Source organism: Aythya ferina (assembly GCF_964211825.1).
Source record: "Aythya ferina genome assembly, chromosome: 5".
NCBI lineage: Eukaryota > Metazoa > Chordata > Aves > Anseriformes > Anatidae > Aythya > Aythya ferina.
Genome location: NC_140301.1, coordinates 41,900,217 through 41,920,730, shown reverse-complemented (window position 1 = coordinate 41,920,730; position 20,514 = coordinate 41,900,217). Strand labels below are relative to the sequence as shown.

At 41.7% G+C, this 20,514-nt stretch overlaps 1 protein-coding gene across 1 annotated transcript; it reads left to right on the top strand.

Annotated features, from left to right (window-relative positions):
• Positions 1–2,147: 2,147 nt before the first annotated feature.
• Positions 2,148–19,942, top strand: FAM177A1 (family with sequence similarity 177 member A1). The gene is made up of 5 exons (XM_084520586.1): positions 2,148–2,308; positions 6,236–6,412; positions 13,816–13,882; positions 16,744–16,841; positions 17,695–19,942. The coding sequence occupies exons 1-5, from the start codon at positions 2,222–2,224 to the stop codon at positions 17,905–17,907; spliced, it is 642 nt and encodes a 213-aa protein (XP_084376712.1). The 5' UTR covers positions 2,148–2,221; the 3' UTR covers positions 17,908–19,942.
• Positions 19,943–20,514: the final 572 nt, after the last annotated feature.

Sequence of the window (20,514 nt, the reverse complement as noted above, 5' to 3'; positions counted from 1 at the left end):
TATAGAAGGGTATATAAAAACCCTCTCATAGCTTAGCTTTCTTTATGGGAGAACAACGTTTTTAAGGAGTGTGAGGAAATAACTTTGTAGATCCTGCGGAGGACAATGTACAGAAGAAAATCTGAGCTGTTGCCAGAGAAGAGAAGCTATCATATTCTGTACCTTCTTTCAATCTGGGCCTCTAAACTGATGACTTAATTGCATCGAGCCAAGAGAAGCTATGTAAAACAAGGCTAGAAAGTAACAACTCCTCGGACTGTCTTGCGTTATTTAGACTTTTTGTGCTTGTCCACCACAGAACAGGTCTGCCTGGTACATGTGAAACTTGAAAAGTTGAAGCAAGTTTCACTGGGAATAAATAGAAGACTGAAGTTCATCTTTCTATGTCTGTCTTCACGAAACCAGTTGGTGCCGCTTGGACTAATTTGCTGTTTTGTTATCTGGGCACATGGCTCAATCTAGGTCGAGAATTTGAGAGGAGATGATGAAGGGTTTAGGAAATCAGGTAACTGTATTGCCCGGGGAAGGCCACGAGGAGGAGCCAAGGGACAAAAGAGCAGCGTACAAAATAAGCTCGTCTCGAGATTCTGTTCTAGAAGCGCATCCCTGTTTTAAAATCAGTAATATCCTGCAGTTGCTCTCTTACAGTATATTAAAGTTACAGTATGTTAATAAATTCTGATATGTATGTGGTCATTAGTGTGCCCTGATGTTGAAATAGGTACCTGATGTATGTTTATTGTTTTTGAAAGATGATGGATATAAAACTTTGTAAATCCTGATGATTTTTGCTATTCTGTGTAAGTGGAAAACCTTTACCAGCTGTGGATGTGTTGTTGGCACATGTTTTCTCAGTTTGCTGCCTCTCGATGGAAACTGACTGGGCTAGAACAACAGACAACAGGCCTGATGGACTTTTTCACTCCTTTGCTCCAGACAAGGAAGAGAAGGAACTACCCTGGCAGTTCAAGCATAAATGGCCTTTCATCACAGTTATTGAAAAGGATGCATCTCCTTCATAGAAGCTATTCTTAAGCCTCTGCCTGAGCAGCCCACTAAAAGAAGAAACAGTTTTGAGTCAATACATAGCTGTGTGATAGTAGCTGGACAATTAACTCTATTAGCACACAAAAATAGCCATGAAAAGGCACAGGTATGGTTTTGTCAGAACTCTGTGTTATTTTTTTACTGATACTGGTCTTTACCTTTCATCAGGACTTCCATTGTTAACAACTACTGAAGTTGTCTAATTTGCAAATGCAAATTGTTCTGGGAGGTGAAAGTATTACTGCACAGCTGCTACTGTAACCATAGAAGCAAAGGACAGAGAGTTGGTTCATTTAATGATGTTCTAAGAGCTGCTAACATATTTCAATCAGTTCTTAATAAACACAATTCAGATCTAAGGATAAGGGGTATTTACTTGCCCTTATGCTAGTTTGTTTCTTTACAGTTTTAAGTAATACCTCATTATTTCTATTTACAAAGCAGATGCTTGGTCCTGTACTGTATAAAGTAGTGCTGTATTCACTGGGTGTTTGTCATCAAACACTGATCACACATCCCATTTGTGAGTCACTTCCATCAGGGGAACTTTTCTGCTTCGTGTAATTGTAAATCGGGTACATTTGTGCTCTGTGAGACCTTCATTTGCCTCACAATCTGCATAATGCTGCGATGTGACTGAAAAATGGTGTAAGAGTCTGTGCCACAGCCCATAACTTCTGGAAGCCACGCGGAGTGGCAGGGTTGAAGGATGGCTCTTGCCATCACGTAGTGTGTTACAGCCGCCGACTCCTACCTTTAAAATATGATTCACTCCTCGGTTCCACAAAAAGGGTGCTTCAAACACTTCCTCCCCCAGCTGCCTTCCCTGCTGGTTGGCCGTGGCCGTGCCTTTCGCCCGGGTCAGCTCCGGCCAGGCGTGAGCGCCTCAGCCCCCGGGGGCCGGGACCCCCTCGCTCCGCGTTTCTGCCTCCGGGACGATGCGAGGCGCCTCACGGCGGGCTCCCTTCCCCTCCCGGCGGGGCCGTGGGGCTCCCCTCGGACCCTAAGGGGCACGGCGGAGCGGGGCGGCCCGGCACCCCCCGTTGTCCTGCCCTCGCTCCGCGCCCCGCCCCGGCGGGCGGTGTGACGGGCGGCGCCGCCCGGCTGCTCGCCTCCCTGGGCCGCCGCGGGCCCACTGCCGCCCTCCCCCGGCGCCTCGGCGGGCGGGAGGGAGATGGAGCAGGGGCTGTCCGCCATCACCCTGTACTGCGCCCCCGCCGCCGGCCCCGCGGCTGCCGCCTGCGCCATGGAGCCCGAGCCGGTGAGGAGCGGGGCCGGGGAGGGCGGCCATTTGCGGGGCGTTGCGAGCCCGGCGGGCAGGAGACGGGAGGAGGAGGAGGAGGAAGGGAGGGAGGGAGGGAGGAAGGAAGGAAGGACGCGTGCCCTTCCAGTGAGCTGTGCTTACAGGCTCGGTGTCCTGCGTTTCACCTGTCACACAACGCCTCGCGCCAACGGGCCCGATAAATATTGCATTAGGACAGGGCTCCGCTGCCGGGCAGGTGCCCGAGGGGGCCTGGCAGGCTCCGTGGGTCCCTGCTGGGCTTTATCCCGATACCTGTGTGCTGTGCCGAGCTCCTCGGGCTCGCCGCGCTCGGGGTTTCTTTCTTACAGTTCCCTTTCCGACTCTCCTATTTTGTCATCTGCTTCCAAAGCACCCTGGCTTTTCAATTTCAGTTGGAGCACGATGGTGGAAAGTCAAGAAATATGCCAAAAAGCAAACCAAACCAAACCAAAAAACACCAAAAAATACCTACCCCAGAAATTGATACGAACAAAACCGGTAAGGCAGGCAAGGCAGCAGGGGCAGAAATATTTCTCAATAGGCATTAGCAGCCCTCGAGTAACTGGCACTGTGGGATCGGTAGATGTGTGCAAACCCAATTCCTCGTCTTTCTGAGGGAGAGCGGCTGCCACCGGCTTTGGCATTTTGGAACAAAAGCTCTTGTACGTGGCACCGGGTTCTGACAGATGAGAAGGTGACAAAGTGAGTGGTCTGCTCTCCATAGTGCTGGTTGCTTTTCTTCGACGAGACTTGAGGTTTTTGCATTGCCTTATGTTAGTTGTATTGAGCCCCAGTAGCTGCAGGTGTCCTGGCACACCTCATGCTTTATTGTAGCTTATTTGTTTGGGCATTTTGATAGTGGACTTAAATTCCATTGTGCTGGATATTGTACCAACAGGGCCACAATGTTCCCTGCACTGTGTGCTTTTGGCCAAAGGGTGAGGTAGGCGAGGAGGTGAAAACATGGTTAATGAGGAACAGCAGCTCTGGATGTGACTTCTGACAGGCGAGGCTTATGGGGGAGTCATAAAGTGAAGAAAAATTCCAAGAGGGCATTTGAAAGGAAAGGGAAGTGCCTTTACAGTGTTCCTGGAGTCTCTTCACAGCCTTAGCTGGTGTGGCAGAAAGCACAAAGGTAACTGGCCCTCGTGTTGACACAAAGCTGACAGCGTAGAAGCCACGGTAAATACTTGTATAGCGTGAGGTTATGTCAGCTGCTGAGCCTTTCAAGACATATATAATATGTTGGAGGGGGATAGGCTTGTGGAAAAAAATGAGATGGCAACCTGAGCAGAGCTGTGTAATGACCTCTTGCACTGGAAAAGAAAGATCACGCTTGGAAAGAAAGATCAAATGTGTAAAGCCTGAAGCAGAAAATAATGTACTGTTTGGCTGCAAAGCGAACCTGGATGATACTTAGGGAATAGATCTGCATTGCTACACTTTTGGGTAGACCCTGTTGGAGAGGTAAATAAAATTTACTGATTCAGAACTTACTGCTTGCAGCTGGGTTGAGTTGGCTTTAAGTGGTGCTGTGTATGTAAAAATTAAAAGGACAAATGCTACTGTGATGACTAAAAGCAGCATCCGGGTTTGTTGGACGTGTAATAACCAAAGCAAGAGCTGACGTGTTTTATTTTATTTAATAATTTAGGATTCTGAACCAGATTACTAAGGGAAACTGGATTCATTGTTCCTTGATGAATCCTTATTGTCTTGAACTGCTGCATTTGTCTGAAACTTTGTACCGGTGCCAGCTGTGCTGAGCTTCTCACTGTAGGTAGTGTAAGTGGAGTGTGGGATGGGTTGAAAAGTGTGCAGTTTCCACAACCAGGGAATTAAAGCCCTCTTTTTAATCTTTTAATATTAACTGCAGTATTTTTCAAAGTTAAAATATATTTGAAGCATTTGAGTTAAATGCATCAAAATCAGCAGAAGACTGTGCCTTTAGAGGAGCTTGTAGGCGAGGGTTTATGCTGCTCACGATTATTAATTACAATAATATTTGTGATGCTGTGTCACAAGAAATAATGCTCCTCAATACTGTGACTAAACATGAACAATGAAATCACCACACTATGCCAATAAAAGAGTGTGAGATTTTCATCAGAGGCTGATTCTGTGGTGCTTTATGCTCCAAAAAAAACAGAGCTGACTTGCAGTAAGTGGTCTCTGCTTTTCCAGTGGCAGCAAGGGGTGCTCCCTGTACTCAGGCTGTTTTGCTTTTTTCAGCATTCATATTTTTGTAGCTTTGTTGTTCTGCCACTGCTGTTTCCAAGACTGAAACTCAGCGGAGAGAATGCACTAGGCCCAGCACAGTGAGCTTTGTGTTCCTGCATGAAAACATAAGGCTGTTTCAGCTGGATTATACTTTGGAAAACTTGTCACTTAATTCTGCTCTGCTCCTCCAGGAAAACACACACAATGTGCCACGGTAGCTAAGAAACACTCCAGGAAGCTGAAATGACTTGCAGTTTTCTGAAGCTGCTGTACAAGGGCTAGGAAGGATGATGAATGTGTGTACTCCCTCTCCACATCGTCGGGCTTGGCACGTGATCTTTATATTCCCTCCCTCTGCTCTGTGGGCATGAGAAAAACCTATTGCCTGGAATGAAGGCAGCAGTTCTGCTCTCCTCTGCCTTCTGCCCCTCTATACCATGCCCCCTGCTTATCCTAGCTAACAGCCTTTCTGTGTTGCAGGGCTAATTTATGTAATGCAGCAGAAGTGTCAGGAAGGGCACTACTGTGCTCATAATGATTAAGGGTTATCTTACAACTGTGTGATAAAAGTAAGTGTTTTTAGTAATAATTTTGATTTGTGATATGTGAGGGCTGCTAGGGCTGCATAGACAAGAAGTCAAAAATTGGCACGTGTCTGTTTTATGCAGCCTTACTTCTGTGTGTGCCTACGCACATTTTCTTCCACAAGTTTCTTATGCCGTGCTTTTAAATTACATGAACTCATGCATTTTTAAAAACCTTCACGGTACATTAAAAATGTGTGGCTAACATTTCCTGTCTTCTGTGTCCTTCTCTGTGTGACAGGTGTGTTTTCAAAACAGTTTTTGCATTTGTTGTAGTAGTATTTAAAAGCTCTACCAAGATGTAGACTCTGTTTTGATAGATACAATACAAAACCTTACTAAAATTCTGTCTGTGGGAGTTATTAGCCTAAAGAATTATTGATTGGCCTTTGAACTAGGAGTGTATTTTTTCTATCGCTTGTGGCTCGAAGACGGCATTGTAGTATTCAGCAGCTCAAAGAACAAAACCGGACATTGTACTTCTCTTTTTCATCTGTCCTTACACACCAAATTAAGTGTCCTGCTTTTTGCATGGTCCCTTGTACTGGTAATGATTGCTGATGAAAGCCCAGAGAGGCAGATTCCTTGAGGCATCTTTCTAAATCTTGAGCCTGGTGGCTTAGTTATCCTTCACTCGGTTTTCTTTCAAACTAGAGCTTTCTGTCTAAACTTGCAAAGAGGTGGCTGTAGTGTCTGAGTTACTTGATTCACTTCAGGAGATGCTAATTCAGAAACCAAGAGTACGCTTAAATATTAACACTTATGTGCTCATCAAATTATTTAAAGTGTTCTGCTAAGGAACTCTTACATAACAGCGTTCTGTTGGAACAGACGTTTTATAAAACCACCTTTCTGTGCTGAAATGAAGGCACTTATCTTTGTGTTATTTCTGGTGAATAGATAATTTTGTATGTATCTGCAAACAATGTTTCAGTCCTATCTTTTATCTACAGCCAAGCTCTTGGATATATCCTTTGTATATGGTAAACAATCTAAAATTCTTTAAATACCTCATGAAGTTTTTTAAGGGGGAACTCTTACAGTTTTGCAGCTTATTGCACGGAAGTGTACTTGAGATAATGATTTTTTTTCTTCATTATAGCAACTTGCAAATGGAGATAGAGGCTTTGAGAATGTGGAGCTGGGTGTCATAGGGAAGAAGAAGAAAGTTCCCAGAAGGGTAATTCATTTTGCAAGTGGAGAAACAATGGAAGAATACAGCACAGATGAAGAGGAAGATGAACAAGAGAAGAAAGACCTGTTGCCTCCTGTAGATCCTGTAGGTATTTTGGTTGATAAATTGCTGCTTCTGGTTTATTGTATAATTACCTGCATTTTATCCTTTAATTTTCATGTCACAAATATGATTTTGTGCATTAAAGATTCAGTAAATTCGATTGCCTCTAGGCACTGAGAAATCTCAGAGAAATATTCTGCAAAGTTTTGTCCTGCAGCCCTCCCTCGTTGAAATAGCCCTACTAATTAGAAATGGGTTTAATTTCTTCACAGTTCTAATCTGTCCTCTCCAGAATCTTCCCCTCTGATAATATTTGCTTGGTGTCTCTTTTATTCACACGGGCATTTGAAAAAATCAGTTGGGAGGGCATTTTTTCTTATCTTTGTTGGCAGTGGAGAGTTGAGCTTGTAACGTAGTGTTAGCATACCAGCAATTAAAGGAGTGTACAAAGGAAAGAAACAGATGATTTGCAGAAGTATAGGAAAACTTCATTGATACATCAAAAACAGGTTTTAAGGGGTCTGCCTAGTCCATGTATGTGAAGTCCATCTGTGTTTTAACCTGTTAAGATTTGCTCAACCTGAATCACATCTCCATGTGTTGGTCCAAATCCAAGGGAAGTTAGGACAGTTAAAGCTGTCTCTAATAGTGCGTTTTATGGCTACTAAAAAGAAAAAAAAAAAAAAATTCCCTTTTTGACAATGATTTGGTATCTACACTTAGAGGCAAAATAAAGTACATCACCTGTTTTATTCTGTTGGAGTGTCTGACAATGTGTTTTATAGCCTAGAGATTTGCAACCCCAGCAGCAGCGTGCTGGAGGAAGCAGCTCCCTGCCTTCTGGCAGCCAGCCTTGGAGAAGATAGGCATCCATCTCTTCATCTTTCCACACTCCCAGTCTCATGTTTCTTTTATGACAGCCCCACAAACTGGTGTTCCAACTACCTCCTACAATTCTGTCCTCCATAAACTGGGTCTGCAGTCCTGTTCCCTGCCTGCCTGCGGGACTCCCTTCCTGGCTTTTTCTTGCTTTGCTTGCCTGTACTGAAGTTAGAGGTGGAGCCCCTGAAATTGGCTGGATCCTTCCCTGTGTGCTGAGTACAGTGAAGTGGCTGGGAGTTTCTGCTTTGTGCAGCAGCCAGTCCTGCCTGATTGCACATTGGAGGCAAACGCCTGTTTAGAGTTGCTTGTTCCCACACTTCGATAAGAGTCTTGGCATGCACAGAAACTGGTGCTGCTTCCTACCTCACGTAAGCATTGCTGTCAGAATGACTCATGCACCAGAGTTTGGGAATTGGTGCTTAAGAAAAGTCATGTATGAAACTCACTATTTTCTGTACTACTAGGCTCTGTGTTTATTTATATGTGCATCCTTCCAGGAAAGCTGGGATTTCTTGGGGGGATTGCAGTGGAGTTTGACTTTCTGCTCATTCTTTTCTGAGAAAGTGTGACCACGAGGAGCTTGCTTTGGGAAGGACTGTCAATCAATTCTTTTTTCCCCCCTCTGTAAAATTAATTTACCTTGAAGAAAAAGTAGTAGTTAGAGGACTGAGCTGCAATTAGACTATAGAAAGCTGGGGCTGGGGCTCCTGAGTAAAGCCATTGCATTTAATCTTGGATGGACTTGGCAGTGGCATCTCTTTCTTATTAAGCTGTTCTTGTATACAAGGAAAAGTAACGTTAGTCTGAGAGCAAGTGTTTCAGTGTAGAAAATAAATATACTAAACTTATGAACAATGAATAGATGTTAAGCTACCTTGCTGGGTGGGCTTTTGTTTGTTTGTTTGCATTTTGTCTTTGAGATGCTGTTCAAAGAAGTGCAAGAACTGTGAAACTTACCCAACATTCAGGTATCTTTGGAGTCAGATCTGTTCCCCACTGTGCAGGTTGTGTCAGATACTCATGGATGTGTACAAGGAGATTTGTTTTTTTCCAACTCTAATTAGCAGAGGACCAGATCAGTATAATTTCTCTGTCATTTCCCCTCAGTAGAGCAGTTTCACCATGATGGGAGGCTCAGGGGACTGTATGTGTTGTGAGGCCAGAGGAGTACCCACTGCTGTACAAATGGACGCTTAACTAAAAAATCTGCAAATATTCACAAGAGCCAGGAATTCTGTGCGATCATTCTCCTGCTTTCCTAATATGGATTTTATTGTGAATACCTGAAAGTATATTGTATGGCACAGTTAAGATTGCTTTATTCCACTTCTATAGTTTATGAAATATTTAAATTTTATTACAATTTTTAATAAAAGGACCCTCCAAGGCTGAACATGTTATTGTGGAACACAGTATGCCTTATTATGCATTGCTTTTTACCTTGACAGAATAAACTTGATTAGACCAAGGGTTGCCATTAAGTGAAGTTTACCTTATCTGCTGTATGCTTCGTGTATCCCAACTGAGCCAGTGAATTGAAGAAATGTTAGTCCAAGCTGAGCTTTGATGTTTTAGCCAACAGCTGCCTTAAAAATGTTTTTATTGTAGGATTTCTATAAAAGCAATTAAATAGTCAGTTTGCTGGGACCAGCATGTCTAAAACTTGTTATCTCAGTTGGGATACAAAAAGTATGTTGCAAATAATAGCTGTTTCTGGTCCAATTTATTTTTAGAAAAAGCACTTTAATATTTTGAATAGAAACTTTACATCATGAAAATTCAAAGCTCAGCTGGTATTGGCATACAAACAGGTTCTGAATTGAGTTTAAGAGAAACAAATGTTTTGCCGTGTTGTAAAGAAACTTCTGCAGTAACTACCTGGGTTTAATTATGCTTTAGAGCTAAGCAGATGATGATGATGTCTTTCTTGCTAAGCAAAGTAGCATGTGTGTACTCTGGTAATATGACAACTAAAGAGCTCACTGTGATGGCCTGGTGTCACTCGTAACTAAACAATTTCTCATAAAGTACTGAGTCTTAGGCTGTGCTTTGAAACAATGATTCCAGCACTTCTGTAGGTCAGCGTTCAGGTCACTTACATTTTTGGACTGGAACGTCCTTTTGTTCTGGTGTTTTGTTCTTTTTAAGAGTGAATTGAATCCAGAACACAGGGCATGCTTAATAAATTTTGCTCTGGTTGTTGTTTTTAGATGATAGCATTCAGTATTATTCATGTTCTCCTTGGCCTCTTTGGTGCTTGTAAATGCTTTAACTGAATCTTCTATCAAAAAATTTAGATGCTTACACTTTACATGTAAATCTTTTGCTTCTGTCCACCAAAACCTTGCTTTATAACTTTTTGTTTTGTTTTGTTTTAATTAGAACAAGAAATTAAACTTCTGTAACTTGTTCTAGAAGGTAATCTTTCTGTTTATCCCTGGAGTTCCGCTTGCTATGGAGTCTTGGTTGCATGAGTAAGCAGAACGTGGAGTCTAAGCCTTTGCAGAACATCTATCATCAACTATATAATTATTGATTCTAACCGTAGAATTCATCCTGAGCACATTTCTGTGACAGAGCTCCAAAACAGATGTAATTTTGTTAACTTTCAGTGCTTGGAAAGACTGAAACACGTTCTTACAGGAAGATTATTGTGATATCCTGTAGTTAAAAGGAGCTTAACTTCATACAGCAAAGAAAGCATTGTTTTTATGCTATTGAGGACTCTTAAACTCTAATTTCATTTTAAAAGTTCTGGAATGAGGGAGAAAAATAGTGACTTAATAATAGCTGTTCATAATATCATAGAAGCTTTTTTGATGAAGAAGGGGTATGTGTTCCTGAATCTTGTTTTCGCTGGCTCGTTAGTTGCCACAGTTCTACCTGGTGTGTACACTGAAGGACCTATTACAGCAATGACCAGTCATTAATTTAACTCATTTAAAATGAGTCTTGACATAGAAAACAATGAAAAAAATATCTATTTGGTGGTATTTAACTCTCAACAACATAGTTTATTTTTTCTTTAAATGGGAAATGATTCTTTACCTCCTTTTGCCATTTTCTCTGCCAACAAAACAAACAAACAAACAAAACAAAACAAAAAAAACATATCTTGTGAAAGTTCAAATGTTACCAGGGACTGAAATCTGGCAAAAGTAAGTATAGATGTGGATTGTTTGTATGGTACACACTCTGCTGAGCTTCTGAGCACTTCTATTCCCTTCAGCAGCCCCATACTAGGAAACAGTATCATATTGTTACTGAATCATAGCCCTTTGGTTTTATCAATGGTTGAATTTGTTACGTGATTCCTACTTAAAATGCATTACACCAACACCTTCTGGAGGTAGATTTGGACAGGTCCTATTATGGCTGAGTGTCAGGTTAGAATTGTACATTGATTTGTACTTTAAAAGCTGAGTGTAGCAAGCATTATGTTTTCTGTTTTAAACAGCCAAATGAAGTCATGATAGCAGAACAGTATAGGTAAGCATTGCAGAAACATACACTTAAGAGCAGAATGATGCTAGGAGAAATACTATTGCCTCCTAATACTGTGTCCTGTATTCCATTCAAGAAGCACAGTACTACTGTGTCCTTGTTTTAATTGAAGCCATTCCTCTGTCTGAAGGATATTGATGCACAGCATCAGGGCATGTGGTTCTTACCAACCATTAATAAGACCTGACTTTGGTGCCATTTTCCAGAGTCATTCAATGCATTAAAGCTACATCACAGAGGATTAGTTTGCACTGAGCTTTTGCATAACACTTCACATCACCCATAACATTCCACAAGGTTCTTGTTCTCTCCAGTACCTCTTCTCACCTCATATTTGCCATTCTTGCTTAGGTGTCTGAGGTGCTACCCAAACTTACCTTGAGGGGAAAAAAAAAAAAAAAAGAGGAGGGTTATTTCTCCCAGATGTGTTCCCCTGTTTCTGCTTGTTCTCAGTGGTTTACTCTACAAAACATTTAATTTTTACTGCTTAATTTTCATAAAGTATCTTCTCTTGGTTTTATGTTGCCTTTTGAGATACTTGATAGAAGGCTCCTTTTTTAAATTATTGGGACCAGCAGAGCAACACTGGATATCACAGAATCACGGAAAGACAGGAGTGAAGAAGTGTCTGGTTGGGCTAGAGACCTTTGTTGTCAGAAAGCAGAGGTTTCTACAAAGTTGAACTTAGAAGTACTTCTAACATACCAAACTGTTCTTTAATTGTAGTGGGAAAATAGAGGAAATAGAAAGCATCTCTGCGCCTGCAGAGTCTCAAATTTTATGTTTGTGGTACTACAATAGTACGTTAGAATATTCTGTGTCTGATTTACTTCTGTCACGTTGAAGCTCAGCTTCTCTTTTTATCCTTAAATGTTAAGGGGACTCTTGTAGCTTCTTGCGTACTGCTGCACAGCAGGCCTTTGTTTGTCCTGTGCACTGTGTGAATGCTTTTTAACCTTGTCACCTTGTTATGAAGGATTGTACAGAGGCTTGTCAATGCCATTATTTGCACCTGTGGCAACAAGCTTTTCCAGCACTTTTCTTGACTTCTTCAACTGAACAAACTGAGAAATGATTGTCGTTAGTCTGTCTGCCAGCTGAGTACGTAATCAACAAGCGGGAGGTGCTTTTGTGTAAGCAGGATAGCAGCTGGTTTTGCTTACACTTTTACCTTGGCAGGATATTTTCCATACCCAGTGCCAAAAATATCTAGCATCTGGCTTTTTTCTGCCTGCCCAGCTTGAGTTTCTGGCTTGACAGATTGTACGCAGTGATGAGATTTCCCCTGAGCTTTCTCTTCTCAAGGCTAAACAGCCCCAGCTCCCTTATCCTTCCCTCATGTGGGAGATGCTCCAGTCCCTTTATCATCGTAGCAGTGGTGCATCCCATCAGGGCTCATGAATTCACATATGTCCAGTTTGCTTGAGTATTCTGTAAGCTGATCCTCCTCCATACTTTTCCTTATGCTACACCTTCCCTCAGTCCTCTAGTTTTCTGAAGGCCGGTCTTACTAGTAAACACTGAGGTGAAGATGGCTTTCACTACCTCAGCCTTTTCTACATCCTGCATCACCAGAGCCCTTGCCCCATTCAGCAGTGTGCCCACATCTTCCTTTTGCTACTGAACTTACAGCAGCCCTTCTTATTGCTCTTTAAATCCAGGTGCACTTTGGCTTTCCTAATCGTGTCCCTGCATGCTCAGGCTGCTTTATATTCTTCTACATTATCTGTCCCTGCTTCCAGCTTTGTATAGTCCCTTTCTGTGACTCAGTTTGGACAGGAGCTCCTCATTCATCCACACAGGCCTGCTGGCATTTCTGCCTGACTTCCTACTTTTTGGGATGGATTGCTCATGAGCCTGAAGGAGATGATCTTGGAATATCAACCAGTGTTCATAGGCCCCTCTTCCCTCCAGGGCCTTTTCCCCTGGAACTTTTCCAAGCAGGTCCCTGAAGAGGTCGGTCTGCCCTCCTGAAGCCCAGGGTTGTGATTTGTTTTTCCCTCTGCTCCTTCCTCTCAGGATCCCGAACTCCACCACCTCAGTCACTGCGGCTGACGCTGCCTCGAACATTCACAGCCCCAGTGAGTTCTTCCTCATTTGTATGAGTATGAGGTGCAGTAGAGCACCTCTCCTCGTTGGCTTCTCTGTCACTCGTGTCAAGAAGTTATCAGTTCTCTCAAGGTACCTGCTACGGTGTTCCTCCAGCAGGTATCAGGGGGGTTGAAGTCCCCATGAGATGCAGGGCCTGCAAATGGGAGGCTGCTTCTAGCTGTCTGTAGAAGGCCTCACCCATGTGTTCTTCCTGGTCAGGTGCCCTGTAGCAGACACACTCGGATGGCACCCATAATCAGTTCTTTAATCCTTACCTGGAAGCTCTCAGCTGGCTTCTTATCCTTGAAAGCTTCGTTGCCTACGTGCAAATGCTTGAGGTGACAGCTGAAGCCCTGGTTTGTTGATTTGGTGATCCCTTCCCTTCACATTATCTTAGGCCCTTTGCTAATCAGCCCTGTCCACTGCTCCCTCACAGAGCCACTGGTGACTCTCTCCCTCCCTCACTGTTCCTAGCTTTGTTCTTCAGGTACAATTCCAAATGATAATTCATATCTGTGTTTAAATATATGGAAGCAGCTTCTTTGTTATGACCACTTTGAAGTGTTGTTTTGCTTGTTTATTTTTTAAAATGTCTCTCATAGTTCTCCCGTTACTACAATCAGGGAATACTTGGTTAACCCACTTCTCTCTTTGGTCAGACAGAATTCAGACCTTTATAATTTTAGGAGTTACCTTGGGATTGAGCTGGATGCTTGCTGTTTCCCAAGTCTGGGAGTAGGAAACAAAAAACAGTGAAATGAATGTTCCCAGATATAACAGCTTTCTGTCTTACGGTGATACTTTACTTCATGCATGTCTTGCCTAGACTTACTTGAAAGCAAAAATACTGTGGTAGCTGGCAAACAGGCAATGTCACAGATCTTTCTTCTCTGTCTGAGCTTTCACGTGTGTTATTATGTACCATGAGCTTACGGCTATACATACTAATACTAGTTTTGTTGTTACAGACAACGCTCACGTGGGGACCCTACTTATGGTTTCATATGCTGAGAGTTGCCACTTCAACGCTATCAGGTATTGCTTTAGTTAATTCTTACGTAAACCCGTGAAGGGATATTGAGTCACTCTGACGGGCTGTAAATCATCTTTGTGATCTACCGGTCAATTTTTCAAAAATATGATTGTGGTTTTGTTGTTTTTTTTTTTTTTTTTTTTTTTTTTTTTTCTGTGCAGACATAATCTCTTGTCTTTAGCACTAATTTTATTTATTAATTTATTTTCAAGCAACAACTGTTGAATGAAGAATGAACAGAAAAATCCCTTTGCTGAACACTTTTTAATTTTTCTCTTTTTCTCCATATGGAGTGATGGCGATGTTGGCAAGGGATTTATTTCAGCATCTCTTATATAACCCTTTTGAATGATTTTATCTGAAAAGAATGCTGTTTGGCCTAACTAAATTGAGTTTTTATTAAGACTTAAACTGGAAAGTATCTTAAAACACACTTAGTCTTGTGCTTTAAAACAGTTGCAAAATAAACAAAAATAGGGCTATTTTACAAGAGTCTTAAACCCACTACATAGAATTTTCATTGACCTGTGGACCTCATAAATTTTTGTTAATTTTTTAGACAGCTTGTCATAATCTGTGTTCCTCACAAATTGTAAAGTAACTGTATTGTATACTGACAAATATTTGTGGGATTTCCATGATTGTACAGCCTCAATTTAAACTATTGACAGTCTACCCTATTGATTTTTATTGTTTTTAGAAGCACCTTAATGTACAGTGAATCCTATTCGTTGCATACCTTTTCCTTATACCCAGTGGTAGATATTGCTTTCCTTTTTTCAGAAGTTTTTATGAATTTGAAGATTGCTACCTATTTGCATCTCACTTCAGTGTCATTGAACTTTGTCATTTGAACTGGTCTTTTGCAAGGGCTCTGTCTGTAAGGATGCTCGCAAAATGACTGAATCCTCACAGAGCCATTCAGTTTCTGACGTCTGTTTTCACTGAAGATGACTAACTTATTCACATCCTCAAGGATGTGAATTTTTAATGTGAAGTGCAGTATATTTGATTTCTTGCTTGCTTTTACTCAAGGATCAGTGCTTTAGCCATCATCGTGGTAGAGAGACGGACTGACCTAAACCCACCTTATTCCATCCTTCTGATTGCACTACCTGTTTTAGCAAAGGAGAACTGCATGTAGCCTTGTAGTGGGTTTACGTGGCAAGGTTTTGGTAGCATGGAGCCATAGGGGTGGTTTCTGTGACAAAGATCTAGAAGCTGCCCCATGTTTGGGAAGGGCCCCATTGTTTTCCAGATCCGAGCCAATAAGCGATGTTGTTTTGCGCCTCTGTGAGAGCATATTTAAGACAGGGAAAAAACGCTGCGCCACGCAGCAGCCGGGAGAGTCAAGGGAATGAGAGAACAGCCTTGCACCAAGGTCAGTGTAGAAGGAGGGGGAGAGGTGCTCCAGGCGCCGGAGCAGAAGTCCCCTGCGGCCTGTGGTGAGGACCATGGTGAAGCAGGATGTCCCCCTGCAGCCCATGGAGTACCACGGTGGAGCAGGGTTCCACGCTGCAGCCCGTGGAGGAGACCACGGTGGAGCAGGTGGCCCTGCACTGATGGAGGCTGCCGCCTGTGGAAGACCCCTGCCGGAGCAGATTCCGGGCCGGACCTGTAGCCCGTGGAGAGGAGCCCACGCAGGAGCAGGTGATCTGGCAGGAGCTGCTGCCCGTAGGGGAGCCAGGTTGGAGCAGTTTTCTCCTGAGGGATGGACCCCGTGGTACGGACCCATATCTGGAGCAGTTCTGGAAGAGCTGCTGCCTGTGGGAAGCCCACGCCGGATCAGTTCATCAAGGACTGCATCCCGTGGGTGGGACCCCACAGCACAGGGGACGAGAGTGACCGAGAAGGAGCGGCAGAGAAGAAGTGCTGTAGACTGACCATAACCCCCATTCCCCGTTCCCCTGCGCCGCTCGGGGGGAGGAGGTGGAAGAGGGTGGATGGGGGGGGAAGGTGCTTTTGTTTTTTTTTCCTTTGTTTTCTCACTTCTCTCGCTTGTTAGTTGTAGGCAATAAATCTTACTATCTCCTTATGCCGAGTCTGTTTTGCCCGTTACAATAATTATTGCGTGATTTTCTCGTCCTTATCTCAATCCTTGAGCCCTTTTCACATATTTTCTCCCCATTCCTCTTTGAGGAGGGGGAGTGAGAGAGCGGCTGTGGTGGAGCTCGGCTGCCCACTCGAGCGGAACCACGACAAGCCTCTAGCTTGAAAACTGAGACAGCTGACACCTAAAAATTTAATTAATCCATCAGTATGCTACACAGAGCATTGTTAAAACTGATACTGGCTTAAAGTATACATCTATCAATAAATAACTTCAGTCGCTTGGTATCATTAGACTGAATTGTCAGTCCAGTTGGTAGCCATGTATTTTTAACTAACCTTAATTTTCAGTTAAAGTTCAAGTAAAAGCTTATACTATAACTGATGACCTAGCAGAACAAACCTGGATGCAAAGCTAAAACTGGTAGAATGCAAACAATACCATCATCAAGGCTTTTGTTGTGTTTTTTGTTGTTGTTGTTGTTGTTTTGTTTTGTTTTGTTTTTTTGGGTCCATTCTCTGTCTTAAGGAACAATTATTAGTATATAGACCCGTAGTATATAGACCTGCGTGGTATCAGGATTTGGACTTGATGATCCTTATGGGTCCCTACCAACTCGGGATATTCTATGATTCTATATTTAGCTAATAAAAACTATGTATAAGTAGATTAGCATAGCAGATTTTATTTTTGTCTTTTGAGTGAAGTAGAACTATGGAAAACCATTCAGGAGAGATGACACCTTTAAAAGCAGAACTGTGTTCAAGAACTTTCTTCTTGATACTAACCATTTGTAAACCTCTCTATTTTCAGTGTGTGATTTCCTTGGGGAAAAGATTGCATCTGTTTTGGGGATAAGCACACCAAAATACCAATATGCCATTGATGAGTATTACAGAATGAAGAAAGAGGTATGTGTGTGAAATAGGGTTCTTACATTTTTTTTTCTCCCTACTTATCTTCCCTGGCATTTTCAAAAATAAAATTTGTATTCGTGCATTACTTACTAAAATGAAGTTAAATTTTAGAACCTCTCTTTCAGTTTTCCTTCAGTTTTCTTTTGATGCTTGATTTATGCTTGTTTATCCATTAGTATTTTCTCAGTAGCTTATCTGTTGGGTCCTGAGCACTGCTCTACTTGCTTCTCTTCTACAAGGCATTTTAAAGTCCAGGCTGGGAGAAAGCTGGAAGGAGCAGTTCCTAAAGAGGCAGCTGCCTCACATTACTCACTTAAAGTGAGTGTACTTTGAAACTCTGAAACTTGTCCCATTTCATGTGATAGGAAGTGCCAAGGGTAAATTGAACATTATGTTACCATTTGTTCTGAACCGTAACTTAAAATGAATGATAGCCAGTGCTTTATGCAAAAATAAAAAAATACAAAAATTAGTAAATCTCATTTGGAAGAAATGTGAAACGTTTAAAGCTTTGATACTTTTTAATAGCTTTTAATTATTAAGGGTTGAAAATGCTTTATAGGTGGACCTATCACTGCTACTTTTGATTAAAAACTGCTTATCTAGATGTCTTTTTTTTTTCTGTGTTTATGTAACACACTTTAATCCATCACTTTGGGCTATTTCTAGAATTCCCATTATAGAGGAGAAAAAACAACAAAACACCCAATCTTGTGATAAACTAGTGACTATTCTGTAGCAGAACAAATATTCTTTTCTTGTAATAGAACTGGTATGTTGTTACAGAACGTAAGTGGTGTTTATTTCAAGTAAACAGTAACTTAAGAATCTAGTTACATATTTTCAGGAGGAAGAGGAGGAACAAGAAAACAAATTATCAGAAGAAGCAGAAAGACAGCATCAGGAGCAGCAGAACAAGGCACAAGCTGAAGCTCCTGTCCAGACAGACCAGCCTGAATCAACAACATGTACTTCATTTGTGAATTTAAACTTTGAAAATGAGGGAGATAGCCACTCTGTTGTGGAAAATAAACAAGATGTAGTTACTGTCCCTACCTAAGTATAAAGCTCTGTATAATGTAGGAAATAGGAAGTGTCAGGTGTCACGATCTGGCTAGAAGGAGGAAAAATAGGATTATACTTATTCAGTGTAATACAACTTACAGCATTCTTATTGATCAGGAGAGAGCTAGGTGATGTCTCTTCAGCCTGTCTGCCTAATAAAGGCTGAGGCATTCTGCCAAATTGGCACTTCAGTGAAAATGAAAATTGCACTACAAACATTTGGTCTAAAATTGAATTTCTGTGTAAAGCAAGTAAAAATGTCTTTCCTTTAAATTGCTGTCTGGCACAGTGGATTGCAGATGCAGTGCTGTTCCTCCTTGTGAACACCAATTTCTGATCTGCACATTGTTTGCAACTTGGCTCTCTATGAATAGATTGATAGGAATCAATGTCCTGTAACTCACAAGTCATTATAATCGCTTCTGAATTTCCCTATTTATTGTCACTATTGTGTGCATGTATCTTTTTCTGTTACTAACACAAGAGAGGTTAGATTTAATGTTAATTAGATTTAAGGGCCTAATGGAACACTTTCCTTTTCTTTTTTTTTTAACTCTAAAGGAGGCTGTAAACACCCTTAAGTATTTATGAACTAGTACGAGCACTTTTGGGGGCTAATAGTGCTCAGCTGCGCTATGTAGTGCTGTAGCAAAGTACAGAACTAGCATCAGTGTAAGATGCTGTCACTCCAAATCCAAGAATTTACAGATTCTTTACCTGCTCTGAATTGGGCTGGGACGTAAACGGAAGTCTTGCTGAATTATAGCAATTACTGGACATCACATATGGTACTAGTTTGTAACTACAAAAACTTTCTTAACATAAATTACTTGAGTCAGTGTACTTGATTAAATGAACAACCTGTTTAAGGTTAATGTTTATTTATGAATAAGGAGTGGGCCACTGTAGGTATCTGTTCCCCTCTAGTGCAGAATATATATGTAACTGGAGATTAGAAAACCAGGCTTATGACTTTTTTAAACATGAAAAGCATTTGTTTCAATATTGAAACAATATTCATTTTTGTTTAAGTGAAATGCAGGTGGCTCCAGTTCATAACCAGCCCCAAATACCATTCACTTAAAAGAATTTTAGTGCAGTGACCACGATCCTGCTTCTACCCTGTTCAAGGTGAATGGTTTGCTTTGGGACAATCAGGTACTGCTCCTGCAGGCAGATAAACAAGCAACTGTGTGTGTCCCAGTCACTGTCTATGCAGAAAGTTTATTGATAAACGAGCGGAAGACCTGTACTAGTTACCGTAGGGAGTGTTGTTTTTGTCCTCGAGACTTCTAAAAATAAACCTGAAGAGGCTTCAGAGAAAGTTTATGTTGGGCATCATCACACTTGCCTGGCTTTGGTCCCACTACCACCTACCTGAGGAGACTGCTGGAACAGCACAGGCCAGAAAGCTCAGCTCTTAGTTTGCAGAGCTCAAACAACTCTGCCTGAACTAGCATCCCATTCAACTCAAACTCTCTCTTCTCATCTGCCCCTAGCATTCCAGCACTTCAGCAAATCTGAGTAAGATCCATTTATCAGCTCTGTTTGATCTGTTTTGATGCTCTGTTCTTTGCCTTTTTGAATTGTAATGCAGAGGGTGCTGACAGCTGTGCAAAATCATGCCATAGCCCTGAACATCTGCAAAGGAGAGTACGGTTCTGCATTGTGTAGGGAATACAAAGAAAGAGAGATCGTGTTGGGAGTTCTTGTACTATAGCAAAGACAAAAAGCAGCCCCTAGCTCAAGAGTAGAAACTGTAGAGCTGAAGGATGCTTTGCTTTTCTGCAGAGAAAATGTCAGTTGTATTTTCTTTTTTCCCAACTATCTGTTACATCAGAAATGCTCTCACTGCCTCGGGGTTAAACTTGTTTGTATAAAATGCTGTATTACTCACTGTGCCTTAACTTAATCCTTCCTGTCAGTTTTTTTGTGAACTGTATGAAAGTGGTTACTTTCATAATGGTTTAATTTTTCTGTAAATGCATTAATTGGTTATTTTATATTTAATATGATTTTTGAACTGAAAATTGGCTGTGGCTTTTCCTTTGAGACTGTGTATTCTTTGAAAGTTTATGCCTACACCCAGGAACACATGCTTGTTCACTTCGTATTTTTTGAGTCACATCCTAGTGGAAAATCCAGGCACTGAAATTCAGGACACACTGCCACCACCCCTTCCTTATAACCTTATGCAGTACTTGTTGATGTACTTGACAATTCAGCACTACCCAACCTAATAAACAGAGTAGGACTACAACCATCTCTGGCCTGCAGCTATTCTAACTTTATCTGAAAGTTGGAACATTTACGTAAAGTCATTAAATCAGTAAAACACTTACTCTTTAATTACATAGATGAGCTACAGCCGTAGTTAAGATAACCTTCTATGCAAGTATTTTACATAATTTAAGTTGGTGAAAGCCTTTATATAGGTATTTGGATTAGTTTCAACCAGACCTACCGCTAGGGTGGTACCATTTCTGTCCAGGAACCTCTTCACAAGTAGATAAGCAAATAAATGTTGAACCAATTGAATAGCTACCCTTTCTGCCAGACAAAGATAGACATACAAATTAAGAAAAATGCCTAAGGTGTTTAG